A 27756-nucleotide genomic window follows, 5' to 3' on the forward strand; every position below is an offset into this window, starting at 1 on the left:
GCACACAGTGCTGACTTCCCCCGAAAATACTCGTTCATCAAAGAAGAAAAAGCAGGAAGGTACAGGTACAGACCTATGGTTCTATGCAATGTGGAGAGCAAGTTGTCTGTTTCTTGCGCAGAAGCTGCAGTGACCTCAGAATTGAAATGATAGTGGGTAGACTTGAATGCTAGGTGCCTCGAGATCTACCCACTAGTTTTGTTTTTCAATCAGGCAGTAAGAGCGCGGCGTTCTGATGTCATCGCAACCGCCGCGCAAGAAGCAGACGTACTTGCAGTCCACGCAGAAAACATGGCCACGTATGTTTAAGGATGAGGGGGACTGCACTCACCCGCAGCCTGGGGGTCCCTGTCGAGCCCGTGTCCCCCCAGGAGGGTGAGCTCGGCCTGCCTGGCGAGCAGCAGGTAGTCCGGGTCATCCATGCAGCCGTCGTACTCCCCCTCGTCATCTCGCTCTGTCCGGCTGAGCGCCAGGCCGTACCAGAGGCAGGCCTCGGCCCAGTTGCGCTCCCTCTGGCCGCCCAGCCCCGCCCCCGTGTCCAGCGCCTTGGCCAGCGTGATCATCGACCACCGGTCCCCCGCCCTCGCCGCCTGCTCCAGGTACTCCACTCCGCGGGACACGCTCTCCTCAGTCTCCTGCGGCGAGGCACCCGGAGTTGAGCCCACAAGCCCGCCTCTTGCGGCCAAGAGGGCAGGCGCTTTGGCATCCGCGATACACGACCGTGAAAGGTTAGTTGCGGTATGGTATTTGGAATGTGTTCTCGACCGGTGCATTTACCGCGCACTCAAAAGCGGTCCCTCGATTTCTGTGCAACGACGCCGTAGAGGTGTCGCATTGTTGTCTGCCACAATCCTGGCGGTGTTGCAGCGGCAGTGATGGATGTGGCAGATAACCGTTCTGCTGCGGGTCGCTCTACGGCTAGACGGTACACGGAAGCTTCGTCAGTCGGGTGTTGGGATGCCATAAGAACGGCGACACTCGCGTACGCTCGTTTTTTTTTCTCCCAGGACTTCCATAACCAACCACCAGGATCGTGAGATCCTACACGATACGCCGGCTTTTGCGACATCATTCGTCATCACTTTGGAACCGCTTTCGGTGCATGGGTGGTATGAGAGGCTAAACACACTGCTCGGAGGCGCGTTTTGGGCACCATAGTTGCGGCATTCATGAGACACGACCGCTCAATGCTGACGTACGGCGGCACCGCATCCTAGCGTCCCAATATGCGTCTCTGCCGGTGTCCCTTTACGTACGCAGACGAAACGCTTGAAAGAACTATAAAATCATGCCGCCGCTACAATGATTCTCTAGCATGGGGGTTTCGACTCGATGAAGGACAAGAAGTCCGACCTCACAAAGTTTTTCTTGCGCTCGGACGAGCGGTGCCAAAACCCGTCTTCTTTGTCATGTGAGCACGTTGGGTCGGCGAGCTGACCTTTCTTCTTGGGTGTCGGTAATTTCATGCAAAGTGAGTTGTCGTTGTGCCTTGGAATTACGTCGTCGCATACGTTGTACTAACCAGGGAAACGAAACTATGTGCCCACGCACCGATGCCACCGTAACAGCAGCGTGCGTTGATGGCGGCGTGTCATTACAAGCACGCGAGAAGACTTTTTCTCTATTACGGGAGGCAGGCGTAACGAGCAAACGGACAGACCGAAAGCACGGCAGCAACTGTGCCAGGGCCTCCCGAAACCAGTTCAGTCCAGCCCAAACCGAAGACTGCTGCATGCACCAAGCACAAAATGCCGACGCATTTAAAAAATATTTGAGATGATCAAAAGAACAGTGTAACTCGTGCCTTTCCTATCAAAATTCTGCAATGGTTTCCCTTCAGTTTTCTTGTTCTTGTTTTTCTTTATTTCACAAATCTTTATCGATGTGCGCGAGCATGGTGGCGCACAACCAAGACACGACCTAGAAATGTCAGACTTTTCTCGCTGGGGACATCGCTCGGAGTTTTGGAGCTACAGGCCCGCGGGAGGAATGGGGCAGTAGCGATATCTTTTTCATCACTAAGCAGACGGAGCAGCAAAAGCTAATAGTTTGACAAACCGATCAACCGCTGGTTCCACACAACATGCTCGCATTCTCTGTGCACACTTGCACGCAGACGGCGGAATTAATCAACTTTGTAGCTTCCACCGTCCTGCCGGCTTAACGGCGAACAGTCTGTTTGATAGGTCTGTCACGGGGCTAAAACGGACGAGTGCTACAGTCTAAAATCTGGGGAACTCCCAAGTTTTTCTCCCCCTCAGATTTTTCAGATTTTGCAATCTTTCGTTGTCACTTCATGGAAGAAAAGCATCTTTCAAGTTTAGCTTGTATGCTGCACAAGTAGTTCTTAGAGTGTCTGGCTGTTGGACAAAAAACTGATGCATTTGCATTCGAAACGCTTACGTCTTGATAAAATAACACACAACTATCTTGGGTCCACATACCGAGGAACTAAACATTTTTTTACAACGGCTCTTCAGGTGAAAACGAGTTTATACCGAAAATACCGGTGAAGTGCCCACCGCACATTCGCAGAAAACTGGATTAATCTAAATATGGGCGCTTGAACGAAGCGGGCGCTTCTGTGGTTTCTTGGATCAAAATGAAATTACTGAAACCGTCTACCTGTTAATTAATTTCTTAAGCTGATAAAATCCCCTTTTTCCCCATCCCCAACCTGGAACTGGCTTGCCCCCAATCGACGGTGTGGTTAACAAGTTCCAGGCTTCCTTTCTTTTCAACACTACTCTCTCTCTCTCTCATTTCGTTTTCCAATCTGGGAGTCTCAAACAGTCTGCCCTTTTCCCATTTTCGGGAATGCATCGAGTTTGGACCGATTTTAATAAAACGTGCTCGGGGGAGAACTATTGCATGGAACTAGGTTTCACCCTAAGACGAATCACCCTAAACAGGTCAAACACCCGCCAACCGTAAAACAAAAACACAACACAAAAGACTGCCCCTGTCGAAAGGCATTCTTTCAAAGGCACTTTCTATGCATAGCATTTATAAAGCCTCTTTGCATTCCTGCTTTTGCAGGCGCAGTAAGCGGGCCATCGAAGGGCACGTTGCAACGACTTTCTAAATAGATAAAGCAATCGCAGTTCGCAGTATCACATGGCCTCGTGGTGTCATGTGATGTGAAGCGACACATGACAGCATGACCTCACACTCAAGTGACGTCGCAGATCTGTAAACACCACACATTTGCAGTATTTTTGTAACGACGTCGGTACCACATGACACCACGGAGGCCACGTGTGCAGCCATAAAATCTCCAAAAGCTGGTCCTATCAACGTTACGAACTTAAACAGACGGACCAATCTGGGAGCAATGCGATTTTCTCTGGTCGCAACGCTCGGGGAAGGACGCGATCCAACTCAAGTCGGGTCGCGATGGCACGCGCGGCACGCACCGGCAGGCTCCAGTCCGGCAGCAGGTCGTGGGGCATGCCCAGGTGCGCCCTGGCCAGCTCCAGCAGGGCCTCGAGGGCCCCGCACTGCGCCGCCTGCTCCAGGTGGAACACCGCAGCCTCCTGGTCGTAGTCCCCCTCCTCGTCCTCCTCGGCCCCAAAGCGCCCCGTCTGGTGGCAGCGCGCCATCTCCAGGTGGATCTGGCCCAGCACAGACCGGCTCTGGGTCGCGGGCAGCTGCTGGCCCAGCTGCCGCAGCTGCACCTCCCCGAGCACGCATGACGGGCGCGCGCGCTGGGCCACCAGGCGTTGAAACTCGGCCCGGTCGTGCTCCTGGAAGAAGGGCCACACTCGGTTGCAGCAAGGGCTGCCGTTTCGAGTGGTGTCTCTTTTCGTATCCTTGCTGGATGGCGAGAAAATGCTATATGAACTTAGATGTATACCGTATTTACTCGCACAATGAATGCACTCGGCACTCGCATGATGAACACAACTTCCACAACAGGCATCAATATTTGGACTTCTCGCGTTATGAAAGCACTTTTAATTCGGCTCCATGAGACTTGAACTGCGTTCAACTTAGGTGGCCCACAAGTCACCAAGCCCATTAAGCCAATTTTCTTTTGCCGCCAAGCACGTTCGAACCGGCCTGCTGGAGATTCAGACCAAGGAAACAGCCGCCACCATACGAGTGAAAAGAAGTGTTTGGAGCCAACCGTAGTCTGGGCAATTCTCTGCGTGCTAGCTCAGTACCTCTGCTTTCTTTCCCTTTCGTTTTGGTGCTTCAGCTGTGGCACGTTATACTACAGCTTCTTAATGTCTCTAAGAGATGGTCCTTTGTATCTACAAAAGACGTTCCTTAATGTCTACGAGAGATGTTTCTTAATGTCTCGTAGACATCTGCAAAAAAAAGATATCTTGTCACCAGCTCTGGGCCAGGGGCAGCTGATGGGCTAGCCTGCCACAGCTGCACCTCCCCAAAAACGCAACACCACGCGCTGGTCCAGCAGACACTGGAACTCGGCTCGGACGTGCTCATGGAACGGGCGGCGCTCGCTCGCTTGAGATGAGAGCCGTATCCAGCTGAACAATAAAACGTCCATTAGAAGTGTTGGCAGGATAAGGAAGACATCTTGACAAAATGTCGTCTGGCTCATCTAATACACCATTATTTTTGGGATAGAAGATGTCTCGCATATGTCTACAAGAGAGAACTTTTATAGGTGTTTCATAGGCATCTACAAGACATCTCTCCTAGGAATCTACAAAAAAAAAAAAAGAAACTTTTAGCATTTTTACTTTGGTGAAGAAGGAAGATCAGCGAAGCTGTACTATGGTAGGAATGAAGTAATGGCCGGCCGCAAGTCGGCAAGCCAGAGTGGAAAGGCTTGAAAGGTTGTGCCATGTATGAGCGACGGCGGCAAGCGGACAACTGGCACACACAACACTCGGGACAGCTACTGCCATCTATGAGCGACGGCGGCAACCAGAGTTTCGTGTCGACATTTCTTTGCGTTGGACATGATCGTGGGGAAACTAGCCCTTAACAGCTCCGCTGTAAAAACAGGTCAAATAGATCTTTCATACCCCTCTACAGTGCCATCTCTTCTTGTGTCCCATCGAATAGCAACACGCCTTTTAGAAATCTTTGCAAGACATAGAAGACGTCCTGGAAAGATATTATAGAGCCCTAGATGTCTTGACATGTCTTCGGTCTTCTTGCTCACCTAATACACCATTATTCTCCAATAGAAGGTGCTAGCAAGAGACCTTGTAGAGGTCCTAAAGAGAGATGTTCTGCAGGTGTCTTGCAGGTTCTCGGGTTAAAAGACATCTTGAGAGATGTCTGTAAATGTCTACTAGAGAGATGGTTCTGTAGGTGTCTTGCAGATGTCTACAAGAGAGATGCTCTGTAGGTGTCTTGCAGATGTCTACAAGAAAGAGTTTCACAGAGTTCCTGTAGACTTCTACAAGAGGTGTCTTGTATGAATCTACATGAGAGGTCTTGTAGTTGTCTCATAGTCATGTACAGTGCCGTTTCTCCCGCATCCCTTAGAATAGAGAGAGACGTCCGTTAGAAGTCCCGGCAAGAAGTAGATGTCCTGGTGATGTCTTGGCAAGGCAACATGCAGCCCTAGACATCCTGCAACAATCTTCTAGCTCACCTGACGCACCATTATTCTTGGGCTACAAGACATCTTGAGACGCGCACGACTTGTAGATGACCTGGGTACTTCCACAAAAAGATGAAACGATGCTTTGCATTTCTTAAAGGGGCACTGACTGGTCAAAATCATATCTTTTTTTATTATCCAAATCGATTGAAAACAATGCATGGAAATTACTTTCAAAATTCGAAACTTGGGAACTCGGCAAGTAAAAAAACAATTTCCAAAAGCCAAAATTTAAGTTCCCGCACGATCTGCACCAGTGCAGTGACATCAAAAAGAATGAGTTGCCCACAACTAGTTTCTCGCGTTTCCGAACTGTCCCAACCCGAAGTGTCGTGTTCGCCCGCATCCCACGATCAGCGCTCTTCTCCGTGCGTGATGCCAATCGCTGTGAGCAGACGACGCTTGAACTTTCGAGTTTGAAGTTCTTTTACGGCCCTTTCAGCAATCTCAAATGCTTCGAAACGGTGGGAAAGAGCAGACGACGCTTGAACTTTCGAGTTTGAAGTTCTTTTACGGCCCTTTCAGCAATCTCAAATGCTTCGAAACGGTAGGAAATCGAAGAGAACGCGCAGTGAACTTTTGCGAGCAACGTGAAAGACACATTGGCCACGTTGCGCTGGTTCTGCGTGAAAGGCTACACCAGCAGAGTCACAACCGAAACTACGGCACACAGACACCAAACCCGGTTGTTTTGACCGTTTGGCGATTTTCTTTTCAAAGTCTGAGAGGTTGTCAGGCGCCTAAGAAAGAGAGCTTCGTCCGATACCCCGACTCACCCACCATCCTCAGTGCTGCATGTGCCCAGCGCCGCGGTGCGCCACGCTTTCCAAGGGAGGATAAAAAGCCAGGAGGCGACATCACTCCGGACTTCGATTTTAGGTATTTCGAAAAGAATGGTTTTAGTGCATTTGCAATTGCAATAAAAAACACGTTCTGCGAATGCCGTTAATACTATAAAGGTGTCATTTACAAAACTTCTAAATTTCATAATCGATTATGTCACAAATAAAAAGAAGCGAAAAGGTGAGAGGGGCGCCAAAAATAAAAAGGCGCACGCACGCGTAAGAAAATTTTTTCTAGTATATCTTTTTTTTGCATGTCTGTGATTACAACTTGCATCGTGTTAAACAACAAAAAAAAAAGGTACAACCTTTGGGTGTCAGTGCCCCTTGTAGCCGTCGCCGAATGCAGTCGTCAAGAGCCTAAGAAACGCACGACGCGGCGAGTACAGAGCCTTTCGTTTTTGCTCCGCAGCCAATCATATTGTGGCACCGCCCGGTAAGAATGCAGACAAACGAACCACGAGGCAAGAGCAAACGTAACAAGACGCATCCCGCGTCTCTTTAGCCGTCACTGACCACTGCTCGTTCGCTTGACTAGCACAACAGATCGTTTCGGTACCGCCCCAGGGGGCGAGGAAGGGGAACGTCATTCACTCACGTCTCCCAGCGTGCTGCTCTCCGAGTCGTAGCGGGTGCGCCTCATCAGCCGCAGGGGCAGGGCGCTGGGACGCTCGGTGGGCTCCTCGTCACTGCCCAGGGTCAGGTCTTCGTCCTCGCCGTTGGTGCCCTCGCTGCCGCTGCTCAGGCTGCGGAAGCCGCTGTCCTGTGGAACAAACAAAATTTGGCACAGACACTTAGGACCGCCTACATGTCGAAATGCGAAAGCACGACGCACGCACTATGCAAAGCTTTAGTCAGCCGGAACCGTGAAGCCACCATAACAGAGGAGCGTGCTCGTCTTGCTCCTCTGCCATGGTCTCGAACCCCGGAGGCCTGGGTTCGATTCCCACCTGGACCGAAATGTATGAAATTTTTTGTTGTGTTTTATGTGACGGACAATTACAAACAACGCTGGCTTCACTCCATGGGACCCCCAGCTAATGCTTTCGGATTAAAAAGATTGCAGCTGCTCAACGTCGAAGGCGATGCGCCGTTTCTTTCGTTGTTTGGTGCACGCTGTCGACATCTCCTCCGACGTACGATGCCAGTTTCACGGAAGACGTTTGCAGCTGCGCGTCGTTTGTTTGTCCACTTTCCGGGTGCCACTCCCATAACCGATTCTTGTAAGAGCTCCCCAGAAAAATGACCGGTAACGACTTTTCGTTTATCCCACTGTCTTTGTGCTCCGTTTAAAAGTCGCCAAAAAGATGTGTTTCTCTTATGAAAGATCCGCTCCGAAACCCCAGAGTCCACACTTTCTCCCAAAATTTCAAACAATGGGAGAGAATGCATTCATATCACCCTCAAACTTACGCTCAGGCGTCTTAGCAGGCGATGGTTGATGGCTCCATAATATTAAGACAAATTTACAGGTTTTGCATGCCAGGCCAGCAAAGGACACCTGACACGCCTTGGCATGAGACCTGAGGATTAATTTGGGCTGCCCAGGAATCTTTCGACGCGCAATCAAAATCTCGGTTAAATCCTTTTCGTGTTTGCAAACGCTAGAGCTCTCCTGAATCCCGAGAGGCTCGCGGTCGCTCGGTTTCGTTCCGAGACATGCGCTACAGAAAATATTTAAGTTGGAGATTTAGCAACGTCTTTCCGCTATGCCATTGCACACAGAAGAGATGATCGCTCATCTCGCCGGAGCATTCAAAAACCTTTGAGAAATCTCTCGCTAGCCAACACTCTCGCAAAGCACCTGAGAACTGGCGACGAGACGTTTCAGACATTTCGACGAGCGGCGTTATGCCGAGGATCGTTTGTCCTCTCGTTTGACCGGAAGTTGGCAGGACGCAAAATGCAACGGCATCTGCCGGCGACACTCTCGGGCAAAAGGTCTACGAGCCCCGGTCGGATTGCGGGGGGCACCTCGAATGAGATTCGAACCCGTCACCCGGGGACCCATAGGTCGGCGCTCTGCCTCGGAAGCGCGAGGGCAGCCGCTCCGTGCCGTCGGCGGGGCAGCAAGGGAGACTCCGAACGTGTGGCACTCCGACCCACCTGTGCCTTGATGCGGTCGCTCCACTCGCTGCTGCTGCGCGAGCGCTGCCGCACGGCCGGAGCCAGGGCCTCGCACAGGTGGCTCCGCTCGTACTCCGACATGCCCACGCAGAGCTCCTCCGAGCCCCGCAGGCGCGTGTGGGACACCGGGGGTACCCCGTTCTGCAACGACGGCACAGCAACCTGGGAGTGAGCTGTATGCCCAGGCGTTGCAAGCTACTGCCCGTTACAGGGGGTGCAGGCATTATCATCCATCCATCCAGCAGAGCTTGACAAAGTAAGAGAATGACGTGGACATTGAGTGCAATCCACCCATAACAAACAACAGCTGTAAAAGATCTTTCCTAAGCGTGAGCACGCACAGACATGTGCAAGCAGTGTGGAACGCAAGCTCATCTGCATCTTGAGCGGGGGTTGCGGCAACGTCAGAACGCCGAGCTCCGATTGGTTCCGATGGGAAGGATGGTGGGTAGACCTCGAGGTAGCTAGCAGTAAGGTCTACCCTCTATCCCTCCACCAGAGCCAATCGGAGCTCGAAGTTCTGACGTCGGTGCAACCTCTGAGCAAGGCTAGCGGACAAACTTGCGCTCAGCAGTCCAGTGTGCATGCACCGTGCCGACAGTGGCGCCACAGCAGTCACAACTCAACAAATGTAGAACCGAAGGCAATGTCACAATTACTCGGGTGTAACGTCCCCCAGTAATGAATGGTGAATCGAGTAGACTCGAGGGGAAAATACCGGCAGAAGATGAGGGCAGAGTACATGAAAGAAATCAGAGTTGACAGACATCCTTAGGCATGCAACATTAAAGTTAAGACCCGTGAATTTGCTCCTAGGGCGCACGATTCCCGCCACTGTGGTGCTCTGGTCAACCGCGGTTCCAGAGGGGCAAAATTTCTCGCCGGACCAGAGCGGCGGAGTGGCAGCATCCTCGGTGGCCATTCATGTAGCAGTACATAGAATGGCGTTTCCATGTTTCCAAGAGACGAGATGCAGAGAAAATATACAGCCGATCTGGTTCCTCGTGCCAAGTTCTTTTTGGTGGGTTCGTTTCCCGCATCAGTGGTGTGCCCAGCCTCGAAGGGGTTTAGCCTGCGTGTCTGGGTTCCGCAAAGAGTCTTTGCGAGTTTGATTTCCTCTTTCGTCTTCCCCTTTGTGTTACAACATGTATGTGTTTGCACCCCTTGGGAATAACTCAAATGCGTTTAAAAGGAAGAGCTTTTAAAAACAAAAAAACAAGAAAAGGCACACCAAGATTGATTTCTTTGGTGTTTAAAATGCATCTTTAGATTTACTTAAAAAGAAAAAAAAATGTAAGCAGCATTTGCTTGCTGCAAGCAACATTGGGCATTGCGGTGGCAGAAAAAGCTTGCGTGAAATGAAACCTTGCGAACCGCACTGGCAGCGGCAGCAATTTTCGTCACAAAATTGCAGCACGTGAAACGCGCTTAACGCAAGTTTGACGGCAAAGCCATTGAGGCACCGACGACGAGACAAGGAGCTTGGGAACGGCTACCGAACCGAGCGTCTGACTGCCGTCTTTGCTACGTCTTTACCCGTCCCTCTGGATTCTCTCAAAGAAGGGCGTTACCTGGGGCCGCTCGTGGGGTGCCAGGTCGAAGGGGGTGAGACCGAGGCCCTTGCAGACGCAGTTGCAGCGGTGGGTGTGGAAGAAGAGGGCCATGCCCCGCACCCCAAGGTTGCCCTCCCCGTAGTCCTGGCCCCCCGCCGTGTGGATCTGGGGGTCCGTGTACAGGTCCCCCACCCCCTGCACGTCCACCACCAGCAGCTCGTGCCCCGAGCGCTCAAAGGTGAAGTGGCTGAATGCCTGCGCTCAGAAGAAAGGCAAACGAAGAAAAAAAGATGAAGAGCAACACTTACAACAAACTAAAGTGATTTTTTTTTTTTTGTTAGATGCAATTTAGTGGGGGTGGCCCTGCTCTAGGCCCTGCCCGGCGCTTACAAAACTAAGCACCTTTTCTCAGCTGTCGGTGGATGGAGAGATGATTGATGCACAAAATGTTGGTTGTAAAATTGTCTCTTTGTGCCATAATAGTATTTTATCAACAATATTTTTATGTTTGACAAACAAATACTCTAAATAGAGTTTGTTTTGAAAAATTATCAAAAATTGCCTTTCCGCTTCTGTTTCAAATGATGACAAACATGGCTGCCGACGTCTGTGGAGTGATCAACGAGAGCAGGTCGTCTGTTTTAATGAGCGCGAATCGTTCTGCGTTCACCGAGGTGTTTAGACAAAGGTCTCCTCAACCGATCTAGTTTGCAGCAAACAACTGTCGTAAGTACACCCCTTCGAAAGCGCTGTTGGCGCTGTGCGGGTTCTTGAGTTCGTAGCAGGCGGTAGCGGGACTGGCCTAGGCCTAGCGTCCGACCATAACTATGTTGGCCGATTTGGACTGATTCGTTCCTTTGTGCGTGTTTATGCTAAGTAAAGATACTGGTTCACTCAAAAGCGGCCCCGCTGCTCTGTGAATTGTGCGACCATAGGGATTGCGACTGCAACCATGGTTTCAATACTGAGGAGGTGCAGGAACATTGAAATTATTACCTACAGATGTAAGAATTTCCGAGCAATTATTCCCATCCTTTTGCTTCAAAAGGAAAGTAGCTCTACGTTTTGCATTGAACCTGGCTTGCCAATGCAAACATTTTTAGGTTGCATTTTAGTTGCGCGTCCTGAGGCTCACCGACCTTGCTCGCGGATGCCAAGCGAACAAAAAAAAGAACAGAAAAGCTGGAAGGACTACATATTTATTCTGTTGATATTTTTTAGTCCTCTCAGCCGCTTATTACCGCGCATCGACAGAAGCTGACAGACCCTTGTACTGGACCGTGGCTCGCGCATGCTGGAGTGCTAGAACCCCGCTTTCAAAGTCGCGTATGGCAAGCGTTGCAAACGTTTTTAGACGGGGGCGAAATAGAAAACGGACAAAGGCGAAGACGGAGGCCGACGCAGAGCTTTCACGTCCGCATCTGTGCACGACAAACAACGATAGACGGTGGCGTGAAATAGCAGACGATGCCGGAGGCTGCAGCGTGTCTGCTCGCACGACTAGCAGGCGCTCTCAGGCTTCTAGACTAGACACACCCACCGAATGTCGGGAAGTGGAAACAATAGGCTCCTGAGCATATTCAGTCAAGCAGTCAAGCGAATCCAGTAGTAATGGGCGAGGCCACTGATCTGTGAACGGGCCTTAGAACGAGCCGCGACCTCCACCTAATTTGCGTCCAACAATGTAAACATTGCACTGAAGACTTGTTAATTTTTTTTGTGCAAAATATGTAAAAAAAAAAATAATAAGTGCTCCAATTATGCTTTTTAAGAAAAAAGTTTTCTTCTTTCACTTCAGTGTTTTTTTTTAAATCTTTCTGGGATCTCTCACGATGGGAGGACACACGGTGGTGTCATCTGTCAGATGGCTGTGGAACCCTCGGCACTTCGGTATGTTTCCTATTTTTTTCGTGCACCGTTCTATCTTGGCTAGAAAAACTTCAGACGTTATAAACGACCATTTCTTGTAAATGGTAGGTCTGTTCGATTTTCCAGCACCTTCTGCACCAGTGCGGGAGGAGGGTAAATCAAACAAGCCTAGTATGTGCATTTTATCTCGCAAATATGGCAAAACCTTCGCTCTAGTGAAATCCAGTTTCAGAGTCACCTCATGGACGGCGCCGGCTTGCCAATGCATTCTCTCGTCGTGAGAGATTGCGAGAACTCCACCGCGAGCAAACGCAAGTGTGCGATTGGGCCTTCGTCTCCAAAGTCCTATAATTCTTGGGTTCTTGGACTGGGCTCCAAGGAACCTAGCGGTTCCCCGAAGTACTCTTGTGGGTTCCACGAGCGTTTAAACTTTCTCAACCGTCCCTGCCCCTATGTTTTCTTTTTTCTTTTTTTCTGCTTGCCCTAAATTCCCCAGAATGCATTCCCTAGACACTCTCTAGTATGCTCTCCCTAGAATCTGTATTATTGTTTATAAGGTCTGTAAGCTTCTGCACTGCTTTAGTCCATCAATATTAATGAGCAAAATTCCTTGGCAGCCGCTCGAGGCATATGTGGGTTGCTCGCGGTCAAAGAGTTTCAGAGCCCTTGCTCTCATGCATGAAATGCAGTACTTAAAAGGAGCGATTGTTTAAATTTGTTTAGAAGACATTAAACAGTCGTTTTGGGGAGTCAAGAGGAACCCATATTTTTACTACCAATTTCTTCACAAAGTTTTGTGGGGAAACCGACTTGGTCAGCGACGTCAATTTCCCCACTAAATGTAGTGGGATAGACCAAATCGGTGTAGAGGGCACGTGATACCACATGACGTCGGGTCATGTGACATCAATTTCCCTGGCAGTCGAATAATGTCTGACAATCTCGGTTCCGCACAATTGCGGAGCGCAAGCTCGTCTGGTTCTTGCATAGGGGTTGCGATGATGTCAGAAAGCAGAGTTCTTATTGGCCAATTGACGAAAATAGTGGGTAGACCACAAGGCATTTAGCATTGGGGTCTACCCACTATAGGGGAAGAGATCAGACCGTTACGCCCCAAGCGGTTAACTTTAGAACTGCACGGATGGGGACAACAAACACAATGACTTGGTGCTCGGCTGACTAAACCGAACGCGGCGTCAGCGTTTGGCTGGAGTTTGTGTTCTCCGGTGAGGGAAAAGAGACTCTTGTTACCGTTCCGGCCTGCATGAACAATGCAGCATGTACGATGCCCAGCTCAGCACAAAAGCAGAAGTGGGTCACGCTCGCATTCTCCGACGACTGCTTCCGGGAGAGATCCAGCACTTAGCATCACTTCGTTTATTGTTAGTATTTTTACATCACACTGTGCCCCGTGCTCTATTCAAGAAGATGACATGGATATGCCCACAAGGCCTGTGGGCATGTGCACAGGCCTTGCGTCGGGTAAACACCGAGGTGTGGGGAAACGAACGGGTCAGAGCACCCCCTATAGTTCAATCTCCTCGCCAATCCTTCCAATCAAAGCCAATCACAAGTCGGTGTTGTTCTGACTTAACTGTAACCCCTCCGAAAGAAGCAGACGACTTGCCCTCCGCATTATATGCCGATTCATTTTAGTCTGATCCGATGGGAAAATGGTGCCGTGCAGAGGCAGGCAGAGAACACAAGGTTCAATAGTTATCTGAAGAGCCAGAGAGAATCCGTAGATGCTTATTTTTCCGACAAGTCCAGTCGAGGGCTGCAATCCCACCTGAGGGGTGAGCCTGGTGTCCTGGTTGCTGATGAAGCCCGAGTTGGAGTTGTACTTGGTGTAGCTCCCCTCGATGAAGTGCTCCAGGTGGTACAGGGGTCTGCCCTCACGCTCCACAAACTCTATCACCGACACCTGGAAGATGTCCACCTGCAACGGAACCACCACAACCAAGCTCAGGAAAACAATGCAGTCAACTGGTCGACGAAGGAATTTTCTTTTTTTAAGTCGCGCTTTTTAACGCGAAAGATTCTTTGGCTAGTTACTCCAGGGAAAATGACGTCGCGTGACCTATACTCAAATTTAGTTTCCCCGCTCGGATTGACGATGCATGACATGTCGCGAGACCTACGCTCAAATTCGGTTTCCTTGCTAGATTTAACGGGATAATTGATGTCATGTGACCCTATAGATAAACTCAGTTTACCTCCTAAATTTGGCGGAAAAATTGACATGTGACCGGCCGCAGCCCGTCATTCTCCATGCTCTGTGGGCACGGGCCGACCTAACGGGGAAAGTCAAAGGGGGGGAGAGAAGTCAGTGGGGTGGAGAGCACAGAAAGGTTTGAATTTGGGCTAGTTAGCTGAATGTGTTTAGAGGTTAGAAGCGCTAAAAAACAACGGACCAATAGAAAAGGCACACACCACAGAGCGCTACTTATAACTGGTTTAATATTAGAAAACACATCCACCGTGAAACCGACAACACACACATCCCATTCACTGGAGAATGGGTGGAGTCAACAGAATGGAGAGGAGAAACCTAGGGGCACAGCTCGAGAAGACATGCCTGAAGGTTACTAGCACTACACCAAGAATGATACACAAAATAACAGGACAAGTAGAAGACAAGTAGAAATACAAAGGGCAAGTAGAAGACAAGTAGAGAGGTAAAGGACAAGTAAAAAACAAAGGACAAGCAGAAAGACAAGGGACAAGTAGAAGACAAGCAGAAAGACAAGGGACAAGTAGAAGACAAGTGGAAAGACAAAGGACAAGCAGAAGTCAAGGAGAAAAACAAAGGGCAAGTAGAAAAACAGGGAACGAGTAGAAGCCAAGTAGGAAGACAAAGGACAAGCAGAATACAAGTAGAGAGATAAAGGACAAGTAGAAAGACAAGGAACAGACAAGTAGAAAGACAAGGAAAAGACAAGTGGGAAGACAAAGAACGAGTAGAAGACAAGTAGAAAGTCAAAGGACAATTAGAAGACAAGTAGAAAGTCAAAGCACAAGTAATAGACAAGTAGAAAGACAAAGGACAAGTAGAAAGGCAAGGAGCAAGTAGAAGACAAATGGAAAGACAAAGGACAAGTAGAAGACAAGGGAGAAGTAAAAGACAAAGGACAAGTAAAAAGACAAAGGACAAGTAAAAGACAAGTAGAAAGACAAAGGAGAAGTAGAAAGACAACGAACAAGTAGAAGTAGAAGACAACTAGGACGACAAAGAACAAGTAGAAGTAGTAGAAAAGCAACATCACTGCGCGTGGGCCGTGCGTGCCGGCCGGGGGCCCACCTTCTTGGGTGGGTTGTGGCGGTTAAACTCCTCTGCCCAGAGCTTGGCATCCATCTGCAGTCGCACATCCTCCAGGTAGGTCTCCCGCTGCGTCGGCTCCAGGTACCGCTTGGCCACATAGTTGCACGCGTGGTTCCAGTTCTGGCCGGGGACGAAGCTGGACAGCTTCTTGCTGCAACGGCCGATGGGTTGAGAGATGTCAAGGCACTCTAGAGCAGGGGTGGCCAAACCGCGGCTCGCGAGCCGCATGCGGCTCTTTGCTGGTCTAAGTGCGGCTCGCGGATCCCTCGTAAAAGGACCCCCCTCCTCCGCCCTCCCTTTATCCCTTTCCGCGTTTCCCCAGGAAAAAAAAAAAGAAAGAAAGAAAGGATTTCAGAATGAAGCACACTGCAGCTGGCAGTTTGGCAGCCTTTTACTCCCATACGTACAATCGTACAGCCTTGTGCCCCCATACGTACAGTCAGACTCCAAAAAAAAGTTAAATTTGCCCCCCCCCCCCCGGCTCTTAGAAGTTCTGTGGTTTTGTTTGCGGCTCTTAGGCCAAGCCAGCCTGGCCACCCCTGCTCTAGAGGCCTACTTTCGGCTCCTTATAGCTAGGGTTTCGGGTTTCCGGGGTTTATTTTTTAATGGCGAATTTCACTGGTCGTTTTGGAGATCGCCAGGATCGACCTTTATCGAGTATGTTTATTTCACTGGGCGATTGGGTCCAAACATGTTCCACCCGTCGTTTTTGGTCAGCTCCCCCTCCAGATCTCACTCATTGTCAATTTGATTCGACCAGAAGTCGCTCGATTCGACCAGAAGTCGCTCAATTCGACCAGAAGCCAGTCAGGTCAGCCCTCAGCACACACACGACTTCTTTTTTCACCGGGCCTCTTGCCTCGAAAGAATTCATAATGGCCGCTCGCTAAGTGCCGCCACTGCTGCTGCTGCTTGATAACAGTTTGTCGTCAAGTTGCTCAAGCAGCTCCTCCAGCAGCAGCAACTTGAGTAGTAGCTATGACAAGGATTGCTTGTAGGTCCCGGATGAATTCGGCTGCCTTTTCAAACTTCCGCAGAAAAGGCCCAATATCGAGAGGCACTTGGACACCGTTCACGACTATATTCCGATGAAGGGGCAAGTGGGCTACACTGATGCACATCGCTTATTGACACGCATCTTTCACATCATGATTAAATTTGCTCGTGCATGTAACACGTGTTAGCGCCACAATTTCGAAAACATGTGCTTCGAGATACAGGACTGCGGGAAAGGAATGCCCGGGAAGGTGAATGATGGAAAGGCATCCACCGATCCCGGAGAAGTGGCCATGATCCACTGGGGATCCGGAGGCTGAGCGACTTAGTTTGGATTGCGTGCTTCATCTTGGATCTAGTCTACTGATCCTGGCGCACTCCAGAACGACCAGTGGAATTCACCATTAGAATTTGCGGGATTCTTTTCGGGGTTGATTCTTTCGCACAGATTTGGCGTTTTTTTTTATTATAAATTTTTAGTTTCCGACAAAAAATCTATGTCTGACAGGACTTGTGTCGTAGAAAACAGGACATGGGCATAGAAATCCAGAACCTCCAGGAAATAGGCGAGTGACCCAAATACTTAGAAAATGTTTCCACACTAATAAGAGAAGCGAACAAGATGAGGGGCATGATTCCCGAAAATAGAAAACGCCTTGTGGACAGTTCAGTGGGGGCCCATGTTCCGTATCAACAAACCGTAAATAAAGATTCCTTTCCAAAAAAATTGGCTTTTTCTAATACGTGGCTTGCACATGACGTCATTTCCAATGCCGTCCAGAGTTTCCCAAGCTGGATGTTACCAGCTTGGGGTTTACTTTTCAGGGTTTAGCAGTACAAGGGGAGGGGGGTCGACTTATAATCAAAATAAAGCATTCCACCGCCAACAAAAACGAAACAATCGCGATAACAAGAACACCTTGGCTTGTTACACGAGTTTAGCCAGCTGTACCTGTAGCATTGCACCACTCTGTATGCTCATTTTACCAGTTTTTTTGTTTTTTTTCACTTGCAAGAACGAGTATTATAGATAGCGATTCGCAAATAAGCCCGAATGTACGGCGGTGAACAGCGCACGGCATACCCGACTCCCGGGGCTGGCAGCACTCAATGTAGGATCCACTCCATAACGGCCACTGGAACGGCCTCACAGCCTCACTCCCCGCCGTTTCTTGTCGCACGACTTACGGTCGCACGTCGTTCAATCGAGCGTCGAGATCATGCCAAAGTGCCAACTATGTTTCTCTGCATTGACATGCGTGATGCAGGCAGTTTAGCTTTTCGGTGCTCAATTATGGCCGTTCTATATTCAAAGGCAACCAACAACTGCGCCGCTGGACGCAAATTCGACCCGTCAGAGCGGGCAGTGCTACAGTGGTGTCTGCAACGGCACGGGATCTTAAGCTGCCAAGGCAAATAAAGAGGATTCCAGAGGTGAAAGTTTGGAGAGGTCTGGAGGCCTTCGGAAGTTAGAAGTCAGGCTCGCAACGAACGTCACAGAAGTGCGAAGTCGGTTCCCATTCGCAACGTGCGATGCCATCACCGAGCGAGCACGGAAAATGCAGTTGAGGCTGCCATTTGCGAAGCGCGAGATTCCATTGGATGACGCCAACGACGTGGCTTGAGAACGTAACAGTGATGACGACCAGAACGACAGCACGAGTGCAGACGAATCATATTCTCCAGTCGCAGACAGAGTGAGAACGACGAGAAGTAGCTTCGGTTGTCCCACCTCCAGCGAGAGCTTCATAGTTTCGATAACGCTTGGACACCTCGTGCGTGCATGCGCAGCCGAAGCATGCCAGAAGGCGCTGAGCACGCACTGGAGGCCGGGCTTTCGAAAGAGATGACCTGCCATTTTCACTTCTGTTGTGTATTTACAATTGTGTAGATACAGTATAAAAGTGCACTAGCTAAAGTCTTGGCACTCCTTTGAGCCAATAGAAGGCTCCCAAAATGACTTCTATCTTGACATCACAGTGAAGCTAGCAATAAAATGGAGTCACTTTCGAGCCAGCATAAACGAGCAGAATAAATCGCTCTGAAAGTAAAATGCATGCTGCAGCATTAATATTGCGGCAAATTATTCTTCTGTCTCAGGGTAAGTTCATTTGTGGCATACAGGTACAGTGGAATCTCGTTAATTCATACTGTCTTAATTCAACCGCGCGGATAATTCAAACTAACATGCGAGTCCCATCCTATACATCTCTATGGGAGGAAACTCCTGGTAATTCAAACTCTGCGTTATCTGAAAAGAAGTTCCAGTCCCCGTCTGGTTCAAACTGACGAGATTCCACTGTAGCTGCTCAATTAGCAATTTATCCCCATTCTCTGACGTCCAGAGGATGCCTGCCATTTACATCTGGCCACACTGATTACAAGACAGGTCCACTCACAGTCGGAAGCACTCCCGCATGGCTCCACGGCCGAAGGGCTGTAAAGGAACGAGTTGAACATCAAGCTCCGAACAAAACATCGGGAGACCAAAGTTGGACACTCGGCAAGGAAGTCGGCAAGATCGCCGACCACCAAAATCGGCGGCGACTGGCCATAGCTCGACCTCGGTACTGGCCAATCACGGCGCGACACTGGCCAACCGTGGCAGTCCACGATTTCGCTGAGTGTCCAACTTAAGAGCCCCGGATAACCGTGTATGTACTCCCTCATTTCCATACCGTAAATTCGGAGGGTATCAACATACAACCGGTATAAAAATGGAATCGGCATCAAAATGACACCTCCGTATGTTGCTTCTCACAGTTACCTCATTCATTAAAATTGTGAGCTCGTTACGAGCGCACCGAGGGTGTCTACAATTCCGTACGGCATGCCAGGTGAAATCGCTGCCATTTACTAAAGGCGCTCGGCATACGATGAGACGGCAATGATGTTTGAATCCCAGAGAAGTGGCCACGCTCTGCCCTCTGCCCAGTCTCTCTCCGTTCTCTTTATTACGTCTCCCCCTCCCCGTGCCACCGTTTCAGATGAACGCAGTCAAGCGACACGGCGGCTTATTTCATTTTCGTGTAAATAAAACGTTTCCACAAAGCCTCTTCGAGATGAATACTCAAAAGCAGATCCAGCAGATCTGAGCATGTGTGCTACAATCTGCGAGTGGCGACGTTTACCAGTTTGTTTTCATTTTGCACCCTGTGAGTAGAAAAAACCAAAAATATTCAGCTTTAAATTTTTTCTTACAGACCTACACTTATGATATTCGACTACGATAAATGCATTACTTATACACCTTTGTGAAAAGTGAAATTGCACTCCTTCCATTAGCTTTTTTATATAAATGGTTTACACCCAAAAACGCACTCAGGAGCATGCATTAGATGCACTGGGCAAACTCTACGGGATTCCTGCGCCTTCATCTTGGTATATTCACCCGAACGTCCCCCTTGGTGCGCCGGCCCTCCGCCTGCCATCTCGAAGCACCCACCTGTGCCTCCATCTTGACCAGGGCCTGGTCCTCGAGCCACTCCCTGGTGAGGGCATTGTAGCGCAGCCGGTGCACCCGCTCTTCCTGCAGCCGCTCCAGGTGCCTCTTCGCCCAGGGGTCCTCCATGTGCAGGGCCCGCCTGGCCGCCCGCTGCCACCGCTGGGCCGCACCCACCTCCTGCCTGATGGGCTCCGCCTCTGCACGCGAGCATCTCGGATCCAATCCAATTCTGTGTAGGGACATTCTTAACCCAATCCACCCCCTGTGCAGAGATGTGTCCAATTCAATCCACCTCATTTTCAATCCAGTCCAATCCGCCTCTCCACAAAGACGTTTCCATTCCAATACAGCTCTGTGCAAAAACATATTTCTAATCCAATCCACCTCTGTGCAGACATTTCCAGTCCAATTTATTCCAACTCTGTGCAAAGACATTTCCAATCCAATCCAATCCACCTCTGTGCAGACATTTCCAGTCCAATTTATTCCAACTCTGTGCAAAGACATTTCCAATCCAATCCAATCTGTTTCTACATATAGACATTTTCAATACAATACAATCCATCTCTGCACAAAGACTTTCCAATCCAATCCACCCTTGTACAGAGAGTTCCCAATCTAATACATCTTTGCACAAAAGATGTTTTATCCAATTCAATCCATTTTTGTGCAAAGGCGCTCCCAATTCAATCCACCTCTGCACAAAGACGGTTCCAATCCAACCCGCTTCTGCACAAGGACGTTTCCAATCCAATCCACCTCTGTGCAAAGCGGAATCCTTATCGACTCCCCTCCCTGAAACTACCGTATTTACTCGCACTATGAATGCACTCGCGTAATGAACGCATCCCCCAAGTCGGCTCTCAAAATTTTGACTTTTTTTTTTCACTCGCGTAATAAACGCACCTCTAACTCGGACGTCAAAATTTTGACCCCCTCCTCCCACGCGCGCGAAATGAACGCACTTTTCTATCCTGGTGCAGCGAGGTCGCGAATGCATGGGCAGCGTGGTCGAACAAAACGCCTTGCAAAAGGCGTTAAAAAATTTGCAAAAATCCAACAAAAGCAAAAAAAAAAAAAAAAACATTTTTTTTTTTTTTTTGCACAGCGCATTTTGATTACGGGGGGTCGCGCGCTGCGCGTAAGGAGGTAAAAAAGAGGAGCGGAGAAGCCCTCTAAGCAAACGAAACAGCTTGCGAAAGGCGGCAAAAAAAAAAGAAAAGAACAATTCAGGGAACTGGAAAAAAAACAAAAAACAGAAAGGAGCTTTTTTTTTTTTTTTTTGCACAGCGCAGTTTGGTTACGGGGGTCGTGCGTCGCGCGCAAGGAGATAAGCAAAGAGCCCTCGCCTAAGCAACGAATAAGCAAACAAAACAGCTTCCGAAAGGCGGCACAAAAAAAAAACCCAAGGAACTAAAAAAAAAATAAAACAAAGGATTTTTTTTTTTTTTTTGCACAGTTTAGTTTGGTTACGGGGTCGGGCGCCGCGCGCAGAGAGATAAGAAGTTACTTCGATTTATCAGGATAAAAGGTCCCTTCATTACGCGAGTAAATAACCGACGCAAAAATTTTACTTCGCGTAATGAACGCCCCCCCCCTAACTTTGCATCGATTTTTCGAAAAAAAAGTGCGTTCATTCTGCGAGTAAATACGGTACATTCGTTTGTCAACTCGCGAGGAGGTCAGTTGGCCTTCACTGTGAGCCAATGAAGCCCTCCCGAGTCGACAGGCTGATGTTCAATTCATCGACCTAATATGAAAGTCAATTGATTTCCGTATGCATGCAAGAGGAAAATTGCCAGATGTGATGGGCTCACATTGCCTTTATGTAAGCCTAGCCAGTGTCAACTTACAGTACACCTCTGCCTTTCACTAAGATAATAGTTGGCTGACCATATTAATTGCAGTCCTAACAGGGAACTAAACCTCCATTTGTACAGCTGATCAACAACAGAAGTTAGCCTGACAACCAGTGTCTGCTCTTCATTTTTTGCAGTTTCCTACAATGGACCTCTTTCAAAAAGGTGACAACTCTGTGCGCCACTGGCAACAGTACGCACGCTCTCCATGGTGAAGGAACTTTTTTTCTTCGGCTCGCTGGCTCTACATGAAAAAGCAGCAGGGAAAATATAAGCAATGGAGCTCTGTTACCCATCGCCGGCTGGACAAATAACCTTGCTAGCTAGCTTGCTAGGCATGAAACCTGAAAACAAAGAGCTCTCATCAAGATGTGTCTGCAAGTCATTTTTGAAGTCCACAAAGCGTCTAGCCCACTAAACTTGCATAAACAAAATGCCCTCAAGGGGAACTTAATGTGGTGCCATCCCAATACTGGATGGAAGCATAAAGTAACGTGGTGTTAGCGGATGTTTAATTAACATCAAATTGTTTATGAAAAAACGCATCTGCAAAGCGAAGCACTTTGTTTTTTTGTTTGGCACGCATTGTTTGTTAAAGAGCAGAAAACGTTTGCAGAACTGATACTCTAATTCGACTACTCGTTTAGCCACGCCAACGATATCTGTCTATAAAGCAACACAAACTAAAGGTACAATTAAATAGCATTGTAGTGTATCAAGCAACTGCATGCAAACTCGTGAGGCTGGCCGAATGGCAGTGGATGCGCTGGGTGAAACCGATGCTCACTTATCCACATTGAAGATTATCTGTCTAACAGCAATAGTAAAGAAAATGCAAAGCAGTATAATGCAGAACTAATGTATTAGCTTCATGAAGCAAATGCATGCAAATTCATGAGGTTAGCCAAACAGCCGCAGCAACGAATTTGTGTAGACAAACTATCTTTCAGCAGCAAACAGCTGCTGAAACGTATTTCGTCCGAGGCAGTGGCAGCTTGGGACTACTTGGGATCCGGAAGCACTCCGCTGATTCGTCCGCATGCCTGTACCTTCGTCGACCGCTTTTTTTCGGGGAATTGGCCACGCACGACTGTAATTTTTAGATTTTTGGGATGCTTTCAGTGCGTAGATCGCATTACCACCATAAAATAACGATCTCAGAAACCACTTCAGTGCACCTCTATTACAATGACCGTGCGACTTAAATTTTGTGTCTTGCCTGCCTCATTATATGTAAAAAAAAAAACGAAAAAAAAGTTTTTTTTTTGTTCTTTTATTTACCTGAAGCATTGAGCAACCTGGCTAGAGTAAATCCAGCAAGGCCACCTGAAACTGCTTAGCCAAATCGGGTTTTCATATCTATTTATTGTTTTGAATACCTACATCACCCAGAAGGTGTTACTGTAGGAATACTCACAAAAAAATGAATACAGATTGTACAGAGCTATGAACAATATACACTTAAAAAATAAGAACAAAACGTTTGTAACAAGAGATCCAACACGCATCTCATAGAAATTAAGAAGACATGGTTGGATCAACAATTTCACGATGAAGACGATTCCATTCGTAAATGGTAAAAGGACGAAAAGAATGGGCAAGAACACCGGTACGGCAGCTCAACTCTCGCACCTTCTTTTCACGATTGTTCCGTCGCAAAATAAATAAAGAATCCTTCATAGATACATTCTTATTGATGCCGGTATTGTTGGAGACAGTACGTGTTTATTGCTTCCACTTCAGATTTTGTTGAGATTTCTTGTCAAACTGTAATAAAAACTCATGCCACAAAAAATAAATCTTTGTGTTCTTTAAGAAAAAAAAAAGGCTTGGGGAATGTTTAGAGGTTTAAGGCTCAGGCTTCCCGCCGCAGACCCACCTCCGGGTTTCTTGCGCCGGCTGGGCTGGCAGGCGACGCTCTTCTTGCGCTTGAGCCCCATGGCCACCGAGAAGATGGCCGACACGGGGGGGCTGCCCTGCTCCGAGGCCTCTCCCCGGCCCCCGGCAAGGTCCTCCTCCCTCGGGGGACGGATGTCATCCAGGCTCAGGGGCTGCAGCTCCAGGTCCTCTCCAAGACTCTCCATGGCACCGCTCCTTCAGATCTGCACGTCCGCCTCACGGGGATCCCAGGTGGGCCAGCGGGACTGTCCTGCAGTTGTTCCCCGCAGATGCGTGAGATCCCTTCGCCCGGAGAACATCATCTAGGAAACATCCCTTTGCCTCAGAAATGATATCTATACGCCGTTTCACTTCAAAGGGCAACTACGCTTCATATTTGTTTTTGAAAAAAAAAACAATGCAGTCCTCTTCCCTATCACCTAGGAAGACCACATGTCAAATATTACGACCTAGGTGTGTTCAAGTGTTTCTTAAATGGTCCGGCAAGCTTTGCCACTTGCTAAGTTGCCGAAATCGGCTGACTCGAGCGGGCGAATTGAGGTGCTACCAACAGCACAGTCAAGGTTACAGCGTGGGCGTAGCCAACATTGAGCTAAACATCATCGGCATTGCCCCTTTTTGCTCGTTTCAACTTCTCCAAGCGAGCATAATGGATGACGTCAGCAATGCTTCCTCTTGGCGCTCAGCGCTATCCACGTGATTGGCATAACACGCCTGTGCAACGCGTTTCTTGGGAGCCGTCCCGCGATGGTCCCGCCGTTAACCCGTCTGCCGCGTCACAACCGCCGCCGTCATCTCACCATTTGTGATTATTGTCTCTCTGAGTTTCATACACAATACGGAAACTATGAGCGCAGACTTATGCCGCAATAGTGCAGACGACACTTGCGCCTAGCACACACCCACCCCAATCTCTCCCGTCGTTGCATAGAGGATCACGTGACATCTCGTACCCCACGATAGCCATGTTCTTGGCGGCCAGAGGCCAATGTTGCCAGATAGAGACGAAGTTTTGATTTTGATTTTTGCTCGTATTTAAATTTAGATTTAACAATATATATCATTTTTTGCGAAGAAAATGACATAGTGCCTTTTATTAGTGCTTCTTATTTTGAAATTTTCGGAATTAAATGGAGTTGCCCTTTTCAGATTTGAATGGAGTTGCCCTTATAGGGCAACTCCACTCTATTCCGAAAATTTCAAAATTATGAACGACTTCACATTAAAAAAACACTAATAAAAGGCACTATGTCATTTGCTTTGCAAAAAATGGGATGTATTTTGTGAAATCTCTCTTTAAACATGAGAACAAACTCAAACTAAAACTTCGGCTCCGTCAGAAAACATTGGCCTCTGGCCACCAAAAACATGGCTACAGCATTGTATGAGCGGTCACGTGATCCTCTACGCGACGACAGGCGGGATCGGGGAGGCCACTGTTGGGGCAGGCGTGTGCACGGCGCAAGTGTCGTCTGCACCGCAGTCTTCACCACATTTTAGTGTCTACGATATCCAACGACGCCTGCATAAGCACGGCATCAGTCTGCACATGTACTGTGAATAAATTCCTAGAGATCATATTCACAAACGGTGAGACGGCGGCACAATGATTGTGGTCCTGACGCGGGAGACAGCGGTAACGGCGGGATGGCCGGATGGCTCTCATGGCTGAGAGGCGCACAGTCCAGGCGCGTTACGCCAGTCCCTTGGACGCCGCCGAGCGCTGAGAGGAGGAGCTGCCAACGTCACCTGTTACGCTTGCCCAGAGAAGTAAAAACAAACAAAAAGTAACAACGTCAATGATGTTTAGCTCAACGATGGCTATGCCAACAGGCCGAGCCTTGACAGCGCCGCTGGTTTTGCCTCGATTAGTTCGCCGAAGTCTGCTGACTTCGGCGACTTTGCGTGTTCTCAGGTTTGCCAAACTGAGAAACATTTAGACAGAGCTATAGTCCGTTAAAGGTCAAGAAGGTAGGGCGAGGAAAAGGAAGGCCGGGGAGCGGGAAGCAGACAATGCTGAAGAGAGGAGGAGGTTTCCCCTCTCCTCTTCAGCATTCCGTTTGCTTCCCCATCCTCAGCCTTCCTTTCCCTCGCCCTATCTTCTTGAGCTGTAACTTACTATAGGTCGTTATATTAGACATGTGGTATTACTAGGTGATACTGAAGAGGACTGCGTTGTTTTTTTTCATAAACAAAAATGAAGCAGAGTTGTCCTTTACGTAAGACCGCAGCCGATGCTACGCAGGATCACGGCGCATTCGGTGTGCGATCGGTTCATTTGGCGGTTGCAACCACACAGAGATGATGCGTGTCGCGACGATGCACTTCTGGCGTTGCTCGATTGTCTCTGTCGGATCGTGGCGTCAGCTACGGTTCTAATCAAGTGAAACGGAGTATGGGGAACGTCCCTTCAAGCAAAGAATGTTACTCATCCCTTTGCCTAGGGCAGTGGCTCTCAACCACTCATGTTTCGCGGACCCTTGTGGACCGGCGGAGATTATGGGGGACCTTGTCTGTGGCGAGGGGAATGGAAGGCTATAGACCAACACGCGGCTCTGACACCACGCAGCCGCGGTGGCACTGTCGACGGCACTGCACGTGCGCAGACGCTTCACTTCACGCAAATTCGGTCTCTGCGCACGCGCAGTGCCCACACCTGGTGTGGGCAAACGCGGGCTTGTTCGTAAACAGTGTGTCGGTCTATAGGTTAATTACGACAATGATTTAATAAATTAATGTAACTAAAGGATACTGAAAAAAAAAATGCATTGTTGGGTTTGACTGACGACGCAAGGTTTCGCAGACGCCTAGATTGCGTTTGCGGACACCCACTTGAAAATTACTGCCTAGGGAATGACATCTAGAGAACATCCCTCCACCCAAGGAACAAGCTTTAGGGAATGTCCCGTCTAGAAAACGACACCCAGGGAGCCTGCCCCACAACCAGGTAATAAAGGGAACAACATTTAGGAAACATCCCTTTACCTGAGGAATGACACCTAGGGAACATTTCATCCCCTAGGAAATGACACCCAAGGAACATTGCCCCAAGGAATGGAGGGAACATACCTTTGCCTAGGAAACAACATTTAGCAAACATCCCTTTACCAAAGGAACGACAAATAGGCAAGCACCCAGGGAGCGACGTTTCCCGTCTTGATACTATCTGTCCTTACCACCTAAATATTATCTTCCTTGAAACCGTGTTATTGCATAAATAGCTAGGTGTTCATCTGTCTCCTAACCTGTAATGATAGCTCCCGATTGCTTATATTGTAACCTTAACTGCTTGGTTGGCTACCATTTAATAAAAAATTTTAAAGCATGAAATGCTTTTTAGTTGAACCCCCAATCCCGAAATTGTCCGTTCGTCCGTGGGTTTCCCGCTAAATTTAGTGGGGAAACTCAATTGGTGTGTGATATCAGGTCACGTGACCTAAACACCAGTTCCGTTTCCCCACTATCTTTAGTGGGAAAACGTGACCCGACAAAAGGCACATACACATTTTTTATGTTCATAAAGAACTTCATGTTAGCTGCAGCTCAGAAGCGGCTTACCGCACAGTGCCTTCTTTCTGGATATTTTTCACAAATTTTCGTGACTAGTAGTCGAATCGTCTAGGATTCCCAGCATAAATATTAGTGCAAGCAATCTCTTTGTGTAATCAATGCAAAAATGAAGCGAGTCTAAAATCTTACTTGCTCACAACAGATGCAGGTTTTTATGGTAAGCCTTTAGAATTGTTCATAAATTTCTGGTTCCATACAAGAAAAAACAGTTATCGAGCACCAACACATTACAATGGACACATATCTTGTTTGAGTGCTCCATATCGGGAACGAAAAGATAATACCAAGGCCACAAACTGAGCGACCAAATGTTGTTTTAAAACTGAACTCTTTTCTTTTCCCCCTTTTTCATTTTAACTGTAGAAAATGGACTGCTTCGCCCGAAAAGCTTGTTTCTCTCACGTGGGATGTTGCCTTATATGGGTAGGTCTGTCTGCACTTTTAAGAAAAAAGTTGGAAGCTGATTTTTACCCCCCATTTCTGAATTTGGTGTGCTCTCTTACAGACTCTCTCAGGCGTTTGCTTCTGTTCATCAATTTGTAAAGTTGGTTTCTTTGCATGTCTTATGCATCCTCTTCCCCCTTGCACAGTGCATAGCAGCATAGCAGGTATTAATTTAAACAAGTAATAACCAAAGCCAGAATCCTTTCATATTAAAAAAACAAAATGCAACATCTGTTTTAAAAC

At 48.5% G+C, this 27756-nt stretch overlaps 1 protein-coding gene across 2 annotated transcripts in view; it reads right to left on the minus strand.

Annotated features, from left to right (window-relative positions):
* Window positions 1–27756, minus strand: part of LOC120838079 (eukaryotic elongation factor 2 kinase) — a 35498-nt gene that overhangs the window by 3055 nt on the left and 4687 nt on the right. Inside the window, exons 3-12 of one of the 2 annotated variants that reach the window (XM_042294684.1) lie at window positions 23480–23749; window positions 19742–19938; window positions 18696–18733; window positions 15280–15451; window positions 13768–13917; window positions 10128–10364; window positions 8536–8697; window positions 7028–7192; window positions 3417–3746; window positions 332–635 (exon numbers count right to left, since the gene is read on the minus strand). In XM_042294684.1, coding sequence (XP_042150618.1) covers window positions 332–635; window positions 3417–3746; window positions 7028–7192; window positions 8536–8697; window positions 10128–10364; window positions 13768–13917; window positions 15280–15451; window positions 18696–18733; window positions 19742–19938; window positions 23480–23684 — 1960 coding nt within the window. In that variant the 5' untranslated portion in view covers window positions 23685–23749. The remainder of the gene's footprint in view (window positions 1–331; window positions 636–3416; window positions 3747–7027; window positions 7193–8535; window positions 8698–10127; window positions 10365–13767; window positions 13918–15279; window positions 15452–18695; window positions 18734–19741; window positions 19939–23479; window positions 23750–27756) is intronic. The other variant, XM_042294685.1, reaches the window with a different exon arrangement.

This window comes from Ixodes scapularis, unplaced genomic scaffold (genome assembly GCF_016920785.2).
Source record: "Ixodes scapularis isolate PalLabHiFi unplaced genomic scaffold, ASM1692078v2 PGA_scaffold6__148_contigs__length_123643588, whole genome shotgun sequence".
Lineage (NCBI taxonomy): Eukaryota > Metazoa > Arthropoda > Arachnida > Ixodida > Ixodidae > Ixodes > Ixodes scapularis.